Source organism: Bombina bombina, chromosome 3 (genome assembly GCF_027579735.1).
Source record: "Bombina bombina isolate aBomBom1 chromosome 3, aBomBom1.pri, whole genome shotgun sequence".
NCBI classification, from domain to species: Eukaryota; Metazoa; Chordata; class Amphibia; order Anura; family Bombinatoridae; genus Bombina; species Bombina bombina.
In genome coordinates, this window is record NC_069501.1 from 771,906,070 (window position 1) to 771,921,069 (window position 15,000).

General features: G+C 38.4%; 1 protein-coding gene across 4 annotated transcripts in view; it reads left to right on the plus strand.

The window, feature by feature from the left end:
- The window catches only part of MAP4K4 (mitogen-activated protein kinase kinase kinase kinase 4), a 511,519-nt gene that overhangs the window by 285,145 nt on the left and 211,374 nt on the right, over positions 1 to 15,000 (plus strand). For all 4 annotated transcript variants that reach the window (XM_053707651.1, XM_053707653.1, XM_053707649.1 and 1 more), the window contains exons 7-9: positions 1,103 to 1,233; positions 1,517 to 1,571; positions 1,838 to 1,916. In XM_053707651.1, coding sequence (XP_053563626.1) covers positions 1,103 to 1,233; positions 1,517 to 1,571; positions 1,838 to 1,916 — 265 coding nt within the window. The remainder of the gene's footprint in view (positions 1 to 1,102; positions 1,234 to 1,516; positions 1,572 to 1,837; positions 1,917 to 15,000) is intronic.

Genomic DNA, 15,000 nt, shown 5'->3' on the forward strand with positions numbered 1-15,000 from the left:
GAATTAAGCTTCAGTAAGCAGTACTGAAAACTTGTTTAATGCTGTAAATCGTGAAGTTTTCATTTAAAGTATCAGAACTCATGCAGGATAGGGGTAACTCCTATGGAGTGGAACTCTACTCTTTCTTGATTTCCTGGGCATAAAGTAGATGATAATCAGCTTTCTGCTTTATTGGTCCTTTGCTACCTAGAAACTGTTTTAGTCTGCTGTCTGTGTCAGCATGGAAATCAGGAGAAACCACTCAGATGTTTATATAGGTCCTTTGGGCAAAATACCTCATGGCATAAAAACGTGTTTTTAACCCCCTTCAGCTGTTATGACATTTAATCTCCTTTGCAGAAGCCAATGTCTCAGTGGTTAATGTCCCTTTTTCAAAGCAGTTTTTTTTTTTTTTTTTAATAATCTCCTCTTTTTTTTTGTCAAGAAATATTTTGCATGCTGTTGGTTCTACTCGTCTTCAGTCACTAAACCTATCCTTTTATTTACTTTGTGCAAAATGTTTTGGGTACATGCCAAGTAGTAAAGATTCCTCTATTTCTCTTGCTGTAGAGAAGATGATTTTACATACAGGCTAAGCTATTCCTTCAGTTTTGGAGTTACCGCACATAACCCCCCTGAACATTTTTTCTCTTTCTTCCCGTTCCCTGCACATATGTTTTATGAGTTGTCGTTCTTTGTTTTTACTGCCATAACCTTACCCTCTAGGCTAGAAGGAAGTGATGTCATGTCAGTGGTTCACTGAATAATTTTTATCTAGGAAATGTATATGTCCTCATTCTAGTAAGAAATTGTTTTTATGTGTTGTGAAAGATTAATTGGTAACTGATGGGGGGGATACTGAGTAGTGAATGGACCCTCTGAGTGTGGATATCCAGACATTTTATCTCCCTTTTTAAATTTTGAATTACTTCTGTATTTTTTTTTTTAATTGTACTAAAAGATAAAGTATAATTCTCTCCTTCCATTTAAAAATTAACTTGGATTAAAATGAGTGTTTGGTGTAATACTAATTACTTATAAATAGTAATGATGTATTGTAGCTGTTTTGATTTTTTGTAGTTCTTTATTTCTTTAAATTCTTATTTTCTGTTTCTGTTTGTAGTGGATTTTGGGGTCAGTGCACAGTTAGACAGAACAGTGGGCCGGAGGAATACATTTATTGGTACGCCATATTGGATGGCTCCAGAAGTCATAGCCTGTGATGAGAACCCTGATGCAACATATGATTACAGAGTAAGTGTATGAAGATATTATCTATCTGCCTTAGTTCACAAATAAGAAGTCCTTCCAACACACAGCTAGACTCACTTCCAACTGAAAAGCATATATATATATTTTTTTCTATAAAATGAGTATAGATAGAGATATAGATAGATTGGAAGTGTTTGCATTTCTTTTACATACCAAGAAAAAAAAGAGAGGTTAATCTTTGAGGCATAAACTCTATTGTGAAATGCTTTATTTTTATTTTTTTATCAAGTTTTTGCAGCTAAACCCAATCAAATTAATATTGCAGAGTGACCTTTGGTCGTGTGGTATTACAGCTATTGAGATGGCAGAAGGTGCTCCCCGTAAGTATTTTATTGTATGTATTTATATTAGTTTTGTGTAATTTATAATCAACATGGCTGCAAACAAATTGTACTTAACATTTTATCGTAAATACATAAATCATTGTGCATTATTTCACCTCCACTTTTTGTGCTTTCTTGGTTTAAGCCAATTTTTTTAAAAAAAATTTTTGGTAGCTATCTTATTTCTTGCATTTAAACACTTTCCATAATTTTGATCTACTTTTAAATGCTATTTTTAATTTATGTTTTTGTTTTTAATTCAGCTCTTTGCGATATGCATCCAATGAGAGCCCTGTTTCTTATTCCAAGAAACCCACCACCAAGGTTAAAGTCTAAAAAATGGTGAGTTTAGAAGGAACAAAAACATAATTTTCCTATAGCAATCGTTTAATTCAACTTTGCCGCTGCAGAGCTGAAAACCACAGAGAGGTTTGGTGCTAGCATCAAAGTGGCGGAACAAGCCACAGTATATGTGCAAGAGAAAAGGGGTTGATGCTGCACATAGTTAAAAAAACAAAATGTATTCCTTCAAACTTTAAAAACACATGTAGAATTAGCCCAAATCTTATGCGTTTTGTGAAATAAATTTTTGATTTTTTTTATGTTTGTGTGCCGCATCAACCCCCTTTTTCTTACAATTTTCCTATACCCTAGTCTAAAAAGTTGTCTTAAACCTCACATTGGACAAACAACGAAACTGTTTAAGCTGTGTGTGTTGAAAGATTAAGGGGATGTTGATGGAATATAGGCACTGTATGAAAACATTTCGGTGATGCAAATAGAGCTTCCTTACATGATCAGTAGGAATGGATCACACCCAGGAGAAACCTTTCAGAGCCAAAGTTAGTCCAAGGCCTACCAGTTGCCTAGCACTGACCCCAACAAAAACAAACAACCATATGTTTGTTTATTTAATGTTAAAACACTTGTAAGATGTGATTAAATGTATTTATTTATTAAGCCTTCTGACATATAGGGCTAGATTACAAGTGGTGTGCTAACGTTGGTGTGAGCAATATTAAAATATTGCGCCTCCATTAACTTGAGTGTGTATTACAAGATGAAAGTAAATGCGACTGCAGGAGCACAAAACTAAATTTGCTCTCATCAGGTTAGTGTGACTGAAGACCTTGTGTAAAGGGTTATGGTTAAAATAAAAGTTGCATTGAACACAAGATAAATACATTAAAATAAAGTGTTACACTCATATATAGAAAATATAATAATATAAATATTAAAAAAGTTATAAGGGTTAAAGGATATATGGTATATGACAAGGTATTTGAATAGAAAGGGCAATAATGGATGGATATATATATATATACACGTGTGTTTGTGTGTATATATATATATATATATATATATATACACGTGTGTTTGTGTATCTATCTATCTATCTATCTATATATATATGTGTGTGTATATGTATATATATATATATATATCCAAAATACCAGCACTCACTATCTTCTATCAGCGTCGGGGTGCTCCCAAAGTATTAACATGTATTGGTGGTTCAAGTGAACAGAGGCACTCTCCGTATAACCAAAAAGTTAGTGCTTTATTTCAATCTCATGATAAATAATTTCAGAACTTTTTCCACCTTTAATGTGGCCTATAAACTGTACAACTCCATTGAAAAACAAACTGAAATCTTTTAGGTAGAGGGAAGAAAAAATATAAAAATAAAATATGGTTGCATAAGTGTGCACACCCTTAAACTAATACTTTGTTGAAGAACCTTTTGATTTTATTACAGCACTCAGTCTTTTTGGGTATGAGTCTATCAGCATGGCACATTTTGACTTGTCAAGATTTGCCCACTCTTCTTTGCAAAAACACTCCAAATCTGTCAGATTGTGAGGGCATCTCCTGTGCACAGCCCTCTTCAGATCACCCCACAGATTTTCAATCGGATTCAGGTCTGGGCTCTGGCTGGGCCATTCCAAAACTTTAATCTTATTCTGGTGAAGCCATTCCTTTGTTGATTTGGATGTATGCTTTGGGTCATTGTCACGCTGAAAGATGAAGTTCCTCTTCATGTTCAGCTTTCTAGCAGAAGCCTGAAGGTTTTGTGCCAATATTATTGACTGGTATTTGGAACTGTTCATAATTCCCTCTAGCTTAACTAAGGCCTCAGTTCCAGCTGAAGAAAAACAGCCCCAAAGCATGATGCTGCCACCACCATGCTTCACTGTGGGTATGGTGTTCTTTTGGTGATGTGCAGTGTTGTTTTTGCGCCAAACATATCTTTTGGAATTATGGCCAAAAAGTTCAACCTTGGTTTCATCAGAGCATAACACCTTTTCCCACATGCTTTTGGGAGACTTCAGATGTGTTTTTGCTAAATTTAGCTGGGCTTGGATGTTTTTCTTCGTAAGAAAAGGCTTCCGTCTTACCGTCTATCCCAAAGCCCAAACATATGAAGAATACGGGAGATTGTTGTCACATGTACCACACAGCCAGTACTTGCCAGATATTCCTGCAACTCCTTTAATGTTGCTGTAGGCCTTTTGGTAGCGTCCCAGACCAGTTTTCTTCTCGTCTTTTCATCAATTTTGGAGGGACGTCCAGTTCTTGGTAATGTCTTCTTGGTAATGTCACTGTTGTGCCATATTTTCTCCACTTGATGATGACTGTCATCACTGTGTTCCATGGTATATCTAATGCCTTGGAAATTCTTTTGTACCCATCTCCTGACTGATACCTTTTAACAATGCTATCCCTCTGATGCTCTCTGTGGACCATGGCTTTTGCTGTGGGATGCGACTAAGAAAATTTCAGGAAAGACCAACTAGAGCAGCTGAACTTTATTTGGGGTTAATCAGACACACTTAAATGATGGCAGGTGTATGCTGTCTCCTATTTAACATGATTTTGAATGTGATTGCTTAGTTCTGAACACAGCTACATCTCCAGTTATAATGCAACCACATTATTTTTTTTTTTTATTTTTTTTTTCTTCCCTCCATCTAAAAGATTTCAGTTTGTTTTTCAATTGAGTTGTACAGTTTATAGGTAACATTAAAGGTGGAAAACGTTCTGAAATTATTTATCTTTGTCTCATTTTTTTTACATCACAGGAAACTGACATTTTAGCAGGGGTGTGTAGACTTTTTATATCCACTGTATATATATATATATATATATATATATATATATATATATATATATATATATATATATATATGTAGCCCTCAGTTTACGCCGGGGTTAGGTTCCAGAAGGAATGGTTGTAAATCGAAACCGTTGTAAATTGAAACCCAGTTTATAATGTAAGTCATTATAATGTAAGTCAATGGGAAGTGAGGGAGTTAGGTTCCAGGCCCCTCTCAAAATTAAAAAGTAACACCTAATACATTATTTTTAAAGCTTTGAAATGAAGACTTTAAATGCTAAACAGCATTATAAACCTAATAAAATAACCACACAACACAGAATATATAATTAAACTAAGTTAAATGAACAAAAACATTTGCTAAACAGCATTATAAACCTAATAAAATAATCACACAATACAGACTTCACTTGCATTTTTCTGCAAATAGTTCTTTCATGTAATTAACAAGAGTCCATGAGCTAGTGACGTATGGGATATACATTCCTACCAGGAGGGGCAAAGTTTCCCAAACCTTAAAATGCCTATAAATACACCCCTCACCACACCCACAAATCAGTTTTACAAACTTTGCCTCCAAGGGAGGTGGTGAAGTAAGTTTGTGCTAGATTCTACGTTGATATGCGCTCCGCAGCAAGTTGGAGCCCGGTTTTCCTCTCAGCGTGCAGTGAATGTCAGAGGGATGTGAGGAGAGTATTGCCTATTGAATGCAGTGATCTCCTTCTACGGGGTCTATTTCATAAGGTTCTCTGTTATCGGTCGTAGAGATTCATCTCTTACCTCCCTTTTCAGATCGACGATATACTCTTATATTTACCATTTCCTCTACTGATTCTCGTTTCAGTACTGGTTTGGCTTTCTACAAACATGTAGATGAGTGTCCTGGGGTAAGTAAGTCTTATTTTCTGTGACACTCTAAGCTATGGTTGGGCACTTTATTTATAAAGTTCTAAATATATGTATTCAAACATTTATTTGCCTTGACTCAGAATGTTCAACTTTCCTTATTTCCAGACAGTCAGTTTCATATTTGGGATTATGCTTTAAATTATCATATTTTTTCTTACCTCAAAAATTTGACTTTTTTCCCTGTGGGCTGTTAGGCTCGCGGGGGCTGAAAATGCTTCATTTTATTGCGTCATTCTTGGCGCGGACTTTCTTGGCGCAAAAATTCTTTTCCGTTTCCGGCGTCATACGTGTCGCCGGAAGTTGCGTCATTTTTGACGTTATTTTGCGCCAAAAATGTCGGCGTTCCGGATGTGGCGTCATTTTTGGCGCCAAAAGCATTTAGGCGCCAAATAATGTGGGCGTCTTATTTGGCGCCAAAAAATATGGGCGTCGCTTTTGTCTCCACATTATTTCAGTCTCATTTTTCATTTGCTTCTGGTTGCTAGAAGCTTGATGTTTGGCATTTTTTTCCCATTCCTGAAACTGTCTTATAAGGAATTTGATCTATTTTGCTTTATATGTTGTTTTTTCTCTTACATATTGCAAGATGTCTCACGTTGCATCTGAGCCAGAAGATACTACAGGAAAACCACTGCCTGCTGGATCTACCAAAGCTAAGTGTATCTGCTGTAAACTTTTGGTAGCTATTCCTCCAGCTGTTGTTTGTAATAATTGTCATGACAAACTTGTTAAAGCAGATAATATTTCCTTTAGTGATGTACCATTGCCTGTTGCAGTTCCCTCAACATCTAAGGTGCAGAATGTTCCTGATAATATAAGAGATTTTGTTTCTGAATCCATAAAGAAGGCTTTGTCTGTTATTTCTCCTTCTAGTAAACGTAAAAAGTCTTTTAAATCTTCTCTCTCTACAGATGAATTTTTAAATGAACACCATCATTCTGATTCTTTGGACTCTTCTGGTTCAGAGGATTCTGTCTCAGAGATTGATGCTGATAAATCTTCATATTTATTTAAGATGGAATTTATTCGCTCTTTACTTAAAGAAGTACTAATTGCTTTAGAAATAGAGGATTCTAGTCCTCTTGATACTAATTCTATACGTTTGGATAAGGTTTTTAAAGCTCCTGCGGTTATTCCAGAAGTCTTTCCTGTTCCTAATGCTATTTCTGCAGTAATTGCTAAGGAATGGGATAAATTGGGTAATTCATTTACTCCTTCTAAACGTTTTAAGCAATTATATCCTGTTCCGCCTGACAGGTTAGAATTTTGGGACAAAATCCCTAAAGTTGATGGGGCTATTTCTACCCTTGCTAAACGTACTACCATTCCTACGTCAGATGGTACCTCGTTTAAGGATCCTTTAGATAGAAAAATTGAATCTTTTCTAAGAAAAGCTTATCTATGTTCAGGTAATCTTCTTAGACCTGCTATATCATTGGCTGATGTTGCTGCAGCTTCAACTTTTTGGTTGGAAACTCTAGCGCAACAAGTAACAAATCGTGATTCTCATGATATTATTATTCTTCTCCAGCATGCTAATAATTTCATCTGTGATGCCATTTTTGATATTATTAGAGTTGATGTTAGATTTATGTCTCTGGCTATCTTAGCCAGAAGAGCTTTATGGCTTAAGACTTGGAATGCTGATATGGCTTCTAAATCAACTCTACTTTCCATTTCTTTCCAGGGAAACAAATTATTTGGTTCTCAGTTGGATTCTATTATTTCAACTGTTACTGGTGGGAAAGGAACTTTTTTACCACAGGATAAAAAGTCTAAAGGTAAAAACAGGGCTAACAATCGTTTTCGTTCCTTTCGTTTCAACAAAGAACAAAAGCCTGATCCTTCGTCCTCAGGAGCAGTTTCAGTTTGGAAACCATCTCCAGTCTGGAATAAATCCAAGCCTGCTAGAAAGGCAAAGCCTGCTTCTAAGTTCACATGAAGGTACGGCCCTCATTCCAGTTCAGCTGGTAGGGGGCAGGTTACGTTTTTTCAAAGAAATTTGGATCAATTCTGTTCACAATCTTTGGATTCAGAACATTGTTTCAGAAGGGTACAGAATTGGTTTCAAGATGAGACCTCCTGCAAAGAGATTTTTTCTTTCCCATGTCCCAGTAAATCCAGTGAAAGCTCAAGCATTTCTGAATTGTGTTTCAGATCTAGAGTTGGCTGGAGTAATTATGCCAGTTCCAGTTCCGGAACAGGGGATGGGGTTTTATTCAAATCTCTTCATTGTACCAAAGAAGGAGAATTCCTTCAGACCAGTTCTGGATCTAAAATTATTGAATCGTTATGTAAGGATACCAATGTTCAAGATGGTAACTGTAAGGACTATATTGCCTTTTGTTCAGCAAGGGAATTATATGTCCACAATAGATTTACAGGATGCATATCTGCATATTCCGATTCATCCAGATCATTATCAGTTCCTGAGATTCTCTTTTCTAGACAAGCATTACCAATTTGTGGCTCTACCGTTTGGCCTTGCTACAGCTCCAAGAATTTTCACAAAGATTCTCGGTGCCCTTCTGTCTGTAATCAGAGAACAGGGTATTGTGGTATTTCCTTATTTGGACGATATCTTGGTACTTGCTCCGTCTTTACATTTAGCAGAGTCTCATACGAATCGACTTGTGTTGTTTCTTCAAGATCATGGTTGGAGGATCAATTTACCAAAAAGTTCTTTGATTCCTCAAACAAGGGTAACCTTTCTGGGTTTCCAGATAGATTCAGTGTCCATGACTTTGTCTTTAACAGACAAGAGACGTCTAAAATTGATTACAGCCTGTCGAAACCTTCAGTCTCAATCATTCCCTTCGGTAGCCTTATGCATGGAAATTCTAGGTCTTATGACTGCTGCATCGGACGCGATCCCCTTTGCTCGTTTTCACATGCGACCTCTTCAGCTCTGTATGCTGAACCAATGGTGCAGGGATTACACGAAGATATATCAATTAATATCTTTAAAACCGATTGTTCGGCACTCTCTAACGTGGTGGACAGATCACCATCGTTTAATTCAGGGGGCTTCTTTTGTTCTTCCGACCTGGACTGTAATTTCAACAGATGCAAGTCTCACAGGTTGGGGAGCTGTGTGGGGATCTCTGACGGCACAAGGAGTTTGGGAATCTCAGGAGGTGAGATTACCGATCAATATCTTGGAACTCCGTGCAGTTTTCAGAGCTCTTCAGTTTTGGCCTCTTCTGAAGAGAGAATCGTTCATTTGTTTTCAGACAGACAATGTCACAACTGTGGCATACATCAATCATCAAGGAGGGACTCACAGTCCTCTGGCTATGAAAGAAGTATCTCGAATTTTGGTTTGGGCGGAATCCAGCTCCTGTCTAATCTCTGCGGTTCATATCCCAGGTGTAGACAATTGGGAAGCGGATTATCTCAGTCGCCAAACGTTGCATCCGGGCGAATGGTCTCTTCACCCAGAGGTATTTCTTCAGATTGTTCAATTGTGGGGGCTCCCAGAGATAGATCTGATGGCCTCTCATCTAAACAAGAAACTTCCCAGGTATCTGTCCAGATCCCGGGATCCTCAGGCGGAGGCAGTGGATGCATTATCACTTCCTTGGAAGTATCATCCTGCCTATATCTTTCCGCCTCTAGTTCTTCTTCCAATAGTAATCTCCAAGATTCTGAGGGAATGCTCGTTTGTTCTGCTAATAGCTCCGGCATGGCCTCACAGGTTTTGGTATGCGGATCTTGTCCGGATGGCATCTTGCCAGCCATGGACTCTTCCGTTAAGACCAGACCTTCTGTCACAAGGTCCTTTTTTCCATCCGGATCTGAAATCCTTAAATTTAAAGGTATGGAGATTGAACGCTTGATTCTTGGTCATAGAGGTTTCTCTGACTCCGTGATTAATACTATGTTACAGGCTCGTAAATCTGTATCTCGAGAGATATATTATAGAGTCTGGAAGACTTATATTTCTTGGTGTCTTTCTCATCATTTTTCTTGGCATTCTTTTAGAATACCGAGAATTTTACAGTTTCTTCAGGATGGTTTAGATAAGGGTTTGTCCGCAAGTTCTTTGAAAGGACAAATCTCCGCTCTTTCTGTTCTTTTTCACAGAAAGATTGCTATTCTTCCTGATATTCATTGTTTTGTACAAGCTTTGGTTCGTATAAAACCTGTCATTAAGTCAATTTCTCCTCCTTGGAGTTTGAATTTGGTTCTGGGAGCTCTTCAAGCTCCTCCGTTTGAACCTATGCATTCATTGGACATTAAATTACTTTCTTGGAAAGTTTTGTTCCTTTTGGCCATCTCTTCTGCTAGAAGAGTTTCTGAATTATCTGCTCTTTCGTGTGAGTCTCCTTTTCTGATTTTTCATCAGGATAAGGCGGTGTTGCGAACTTCTTTTGAATTTTTACCTAAAGTTGTGAATTCCAACAACATTAGTAGAGAAATTGTGGTTCCTTCATTATGTCCTAATCCTAAGAATTCTAAGGAGAAATCATTGCATTCTTTGGATGTTGTTAGAGCTTTGAAATATTATGTTGAAGCTACGAAATCTTTCCGTAAGACTTCTAGTCTATTTGTTATCTTTTCCGGTTCTAGGAAAGGCCAGAAAGCTTCTGCCATTTCTTTGGCATCTTGGTTGAAATCTTTAATTCATCTTGCCTATGTTGAGTCGGGTAAAATTCCGCCTCAGAGAATTACAGCTCATTCTACTAGGTCAGTATCTACTTCCTGGGCGTTTAGGAATGAAGCTTCGGTTGACCAGATCTGCAAAGCAGCAACTTGGTCCTCTTTGCATACTTTTACTAAATTCTACCATTTTGATGTATTTTCTTCTTCTGAAGCAGTTTTTGGTAGAAAAGTTCTTCAGGCAGCGGTTTCAGTTTGAATCTTCTGCTTATGTTTTTTGTTAAACTTTATTTTGGGTGTGGATTATTTTCAGCAGGAATTGGCTGTCTTTATTTTATCCCTCCCTCTCTAGTGACTCTTGTGTGGAAAGATCCACATCTTGGGTAGTCATTATCCCATACGTCACTAGCTCATGGACTCTTGTTAATTACATGAAAGAAAACATAATTTATGTAAGAACTTACCTGATAAATTCATTTCTTTCATATTAACAAGAGTCCATGAGGCCCACCCTTTTTTGTGGTGGTTATGATTTTTTTGTATAAAGCACAATTATTCCAATTCCTTATTTTTTATGCTTCGCACTTTTTTTCTTATCACCCCACTTCTTGGCTATTCGTTAAACTGATTTGTGGGTGTGGTGAGGGGTGTATTTATAGGCATTTTAAGGTTTGGGAAACTTTGCCCCTCCTGGTAGGAATGTATATCCCATACGTCACTAGCTCATGGACTCTTGTTAATATGAAAGAAATGAATTTATCAGGTAAGTTCTTACATAAATTATGTTTTCTATGCATTCCAATCTGGACTGATTTATAGACAAGAAGATCTTGTTCCTTTGCAAGCTGCTTGATAGCTCAGGTCTGGTTAAACTGATTAATTTCAGCTTGCTTGGCTTGCATATCTTTACTGCAACACAAGCGGACAGCTCCACCTACTGGCTATTTTAATCAATGCACTGCTTCTCAATGCTTTTCAATAGCAGTCACATGACTGAATTAAAAGGTTGTTATTCTGAAACAGTGCAAATTGAACCGTTGTAAACCGAGGGCCACCTGTGTGTGTATGTGTATGTGTATATATATATATATATATATATATATATATATATATATATATATATATATATATATATATATATATATGTATATATATGTATGTATATTTCTCTTGTAAGATGTATGGAGTCCACGGATTCATCCTTACTTGTGGGATATTCTCCTCCCCTACAGGAAGTGGCAGAGAGAGCACCCACAGCAGAGCTGTCTATATAGCTCCCCCTTAGCTCCACCCCCCAGTCATTCTCTCTGCCTGCTTAACTGCTAGGAAGGGCAAGAGGAGTGTGGTGACAAAAATGTTAGTTTTTTATTTTCTCAAGCAAAAGTTTGTTATTTTAAATGGTACCGGTGTGTACTATTTACTCTCTGGCAGAAAAGGGATGAAGATTTCTGAAAGGAGGATGATGATCTTAGCACTTTGTAACTAAGATCCACTGCTGTTCTCACAAGGGCTGAAGAGTACAGGAAAACTTCAGTTGGGGGAACAGTTTGCAGGCTAAACTGCATTAAGGTATGTTCAGTCTATATTTTTCTAGACAGACTGTGTTGATTCTAGAAAAGGCTGCCATTATTCCCATGAGGGAAGGGTAAGCTGTATTCAGACTCTTTGATAGGAATTTCAGCTTGTTTGAAGGGCTCATTAGTTACTGGTGACACTGTTAAAAAAAAGAAAAAAAAGAAAAAACGTTTTTGTTTATTCAGTGAATGATGCAATTATAACGTTTTTCTCCTACATTGGTGTATCCGGTCCACGGCTTCATCCTTACTTGTGGGATATTCTCAATCCCTACAGGAAGTATATCCCACAAGTAAGGATGAAGCCGTGGACCGGATACACCGTAGGAGAAAGAAATTTATCAGGTAAACATAAATTCTGTTTTTTGAAGGGACTAAAGGGGTCATTGTGGCTTGTCTTTTTGTTTTTTTTAACCCACATGGTTAATTAAGAGACACTCTGGTGTTTGTTTGATAGGCCTCAAAACATTGAGTGAGGTGTGAGGGGCCTATTTTTGCGCCTCAGTTGCACAGTTTCTTTTCCTCAGAGACATCTAACTGCTTCTCCTGAGGTTCCTGCTGTGTTTGAGGGCTGTAAAAGAAGTTTTTTTCCCCACAAATCGTTCTGAAGGCCAGGTAGGAGCCACAGCAGAGCTGTGGCAATGTGCTGAAAGTCTTTTTTTACCGGTTTTGACGTTTTTTCAATCCTGTTTTGCCATTAAGGGGTTAATTGTTTGCATAGCTGTGCAAAGTCACTAAGTCTTTATGATGCTACTGTAAAAATTTCGTTAAGTTTACTGCTTTTTTACACTGTTTTGCAGAATTTGTGCAACTTTTTTCTCTTAAAGGCGCAGTACCGTATTAATTCTAAGTGTTATTTACTTTGATTACAGTGTTTTCCAAGCTTGCTTGTTACATTACTAGCCTGTTTAACATGTCTGACACCAAGGAAAATAGTGGTTTAATATGTTTGGAAGCCATTGTGGAACCCCCTCTTAGTAGCTCTCCCCAAGTGTCACAACCAGTAACGCCCACTCAAGTGACGCCATGTACCTCTAGTGCGTCAAATTCTTTTACTTTACAGGATATGTCCACAGTTATGAATACAACCCTCACAGAGGTTTTATCTAAACTGCCTGGTTTACAAGGAAAGCGGGACAGCTCTGGGTTTAGAAAAAATGCTGAGCCGTCTAACGCTTTAGTAGCCGTATCTGATATGCCCTCACAATGCTCTGAAGTAGGGGTGAAGGATTTGTTATCTGAGGGAGAAATTTCTGATTCAGGAAAGACGCTTCCTCAGACAGATTCTGATATAATGGCCTTTAATTTTAAGCTTGAACACCTCCGCTTTTTGCTCAGGGCGGTATTAGCGATTCTAGATGATTGTGACCCTATAGTGGTTCCAGAGAAATTGTGTAAAATGGATAAATACTTAGAGGTTCCTGTTTACACTGATGTTTTTCCAGTCCCTAAGAGGATTGTGAATATTATTACTAAGGAGTGGGATAGACCAGGTATTCCGTTCTCTCCCCCTCTTGTTTTTAAGAAAATTTTTCCCATATCTGACACCATGCGGGACTCATGGCAGACAGTTCCTAAGGTGGAGGGAGCTATTTCTACTCTGTCTAAGCGTACAACTATACCTATCGAAGACGGTTGTGCTTTCAAAGATCCTATAGATAAAAAATTAGAGGGTCTCCTGAAGAAAATTTTTGTTCATCAGGGTTTTTCTCTCCAACCTATTGCGTGCATTGTTCCTGTAACTACTGCAGCTGCTTTCTGGTTTGAGGCTCTAGAAGAGGCTCTTCAGATGGAGACTCCATTAGAGGAGATTATGGACAGAATTAAGGCCCTTAAGTTGGCTAATTCTTTTATTACTGATGCCGCATTTCAACTGGCTAAATTAGCGGCAAAGAATTCAGGTTTTGCCATTTTAGCACGCAGGGCGTTATGGCTTAAGTCCTGGTCAGCTGATGTGTCATCTAAATCTAGACTTTTGAACATCCCTTTCAAAGAAAAGACCCTATTCGGGCCTGAACTGAAAGAGATTATTTCAGACATCACTGGAGGGAAAGGTCATACCCTTCCTCAGGATAGATCAAATAAGATGAGGACCAAACAAAATATTTTTTTTTCCTTTCGGAACTTTAAGAGTGGTCCCGCTTCAGCTTTCTTCTTCAAAGCAAGAGGGGCATTTTGCCCAATCCAAGTCAGTCTGGAGACCTAACCAGGCTTGGAACAAGGGTAAACAGGCCAAGAAGCCTGCAGCTGCCTCTAAGACAGTATGAAGGGGTAGCCCCCGATCCGGGACCGGATCTAGTAGGGGGCAGACTCTCTCTCTTCGCTCAGGCTTGGGCAAGAGATGTTCACGATCCCTGGGCTTTAGAAATTGTGTCCCAGGGATATCTTCTGGACTTCAAAGACTCCCTTCCAAGGGGGAGATTTCACATTTCTCTACTGTCTGTAAACCAGACAAAGAGAGAGGCGTTCTTACGCCGTGTAGAAGACTTACATACCATGGGGGTAATCCGCCCAGTCCCAAAAGAGGAACAGGGGCTAGTATTCTACTCAAACCTGTTTATGGTTCTCAAAAAAGAGGGAACTTTCAGACCAATCTTGGATCTCAAAATTCTAAACAAGTTCCTCAAAGTTCCATCATTCAAGTTGGAGACTATTCGGACCATTCTACCTCTGATCCAGGAGGGTCAATATATGACTACCGTGGACTTAAAGGATGCGTATCTACACATCCCTATTCACAGAAATCATCATCAATTTCTCAGATTTGCCTTTCTAATCAGGCATTACCAGTTTGTGGCCCTTCCCTTCGGGTTGGCCACGGCTCCAAGATTTTTCACAAAGGTGCTAGGGTCCCTTCTGGCGGTTCTACGACCACGGGGCATAGCTAGACGACATCTTAATTCAGGCGTCGTTTTTCCAGCTAGCCAACTCTCACGCGGACATCGTGTTGGCTTTTCTGAGATCTCATGGGTGGAAGGTGAACATGAAGAAGAGTTCTCTCTTCCCTCTTACAAGAGTTTCCTTTCTAGGGACTCTTATAGACTCGGTAGAAATGAAAATATTTCTGACGGAGGTCAGAAAATCAAAACTCTTAACCTCTTGCCGAGCTCTTCATTCCATTCCTCGGCCATCAGTGGCTCAGTGTATGGGGGTAATCAGACTCATGGTAGCTGCAATGGACGTAGTTCCTTTTGCCCGCCTACACCTCAGACCACTGCAACTA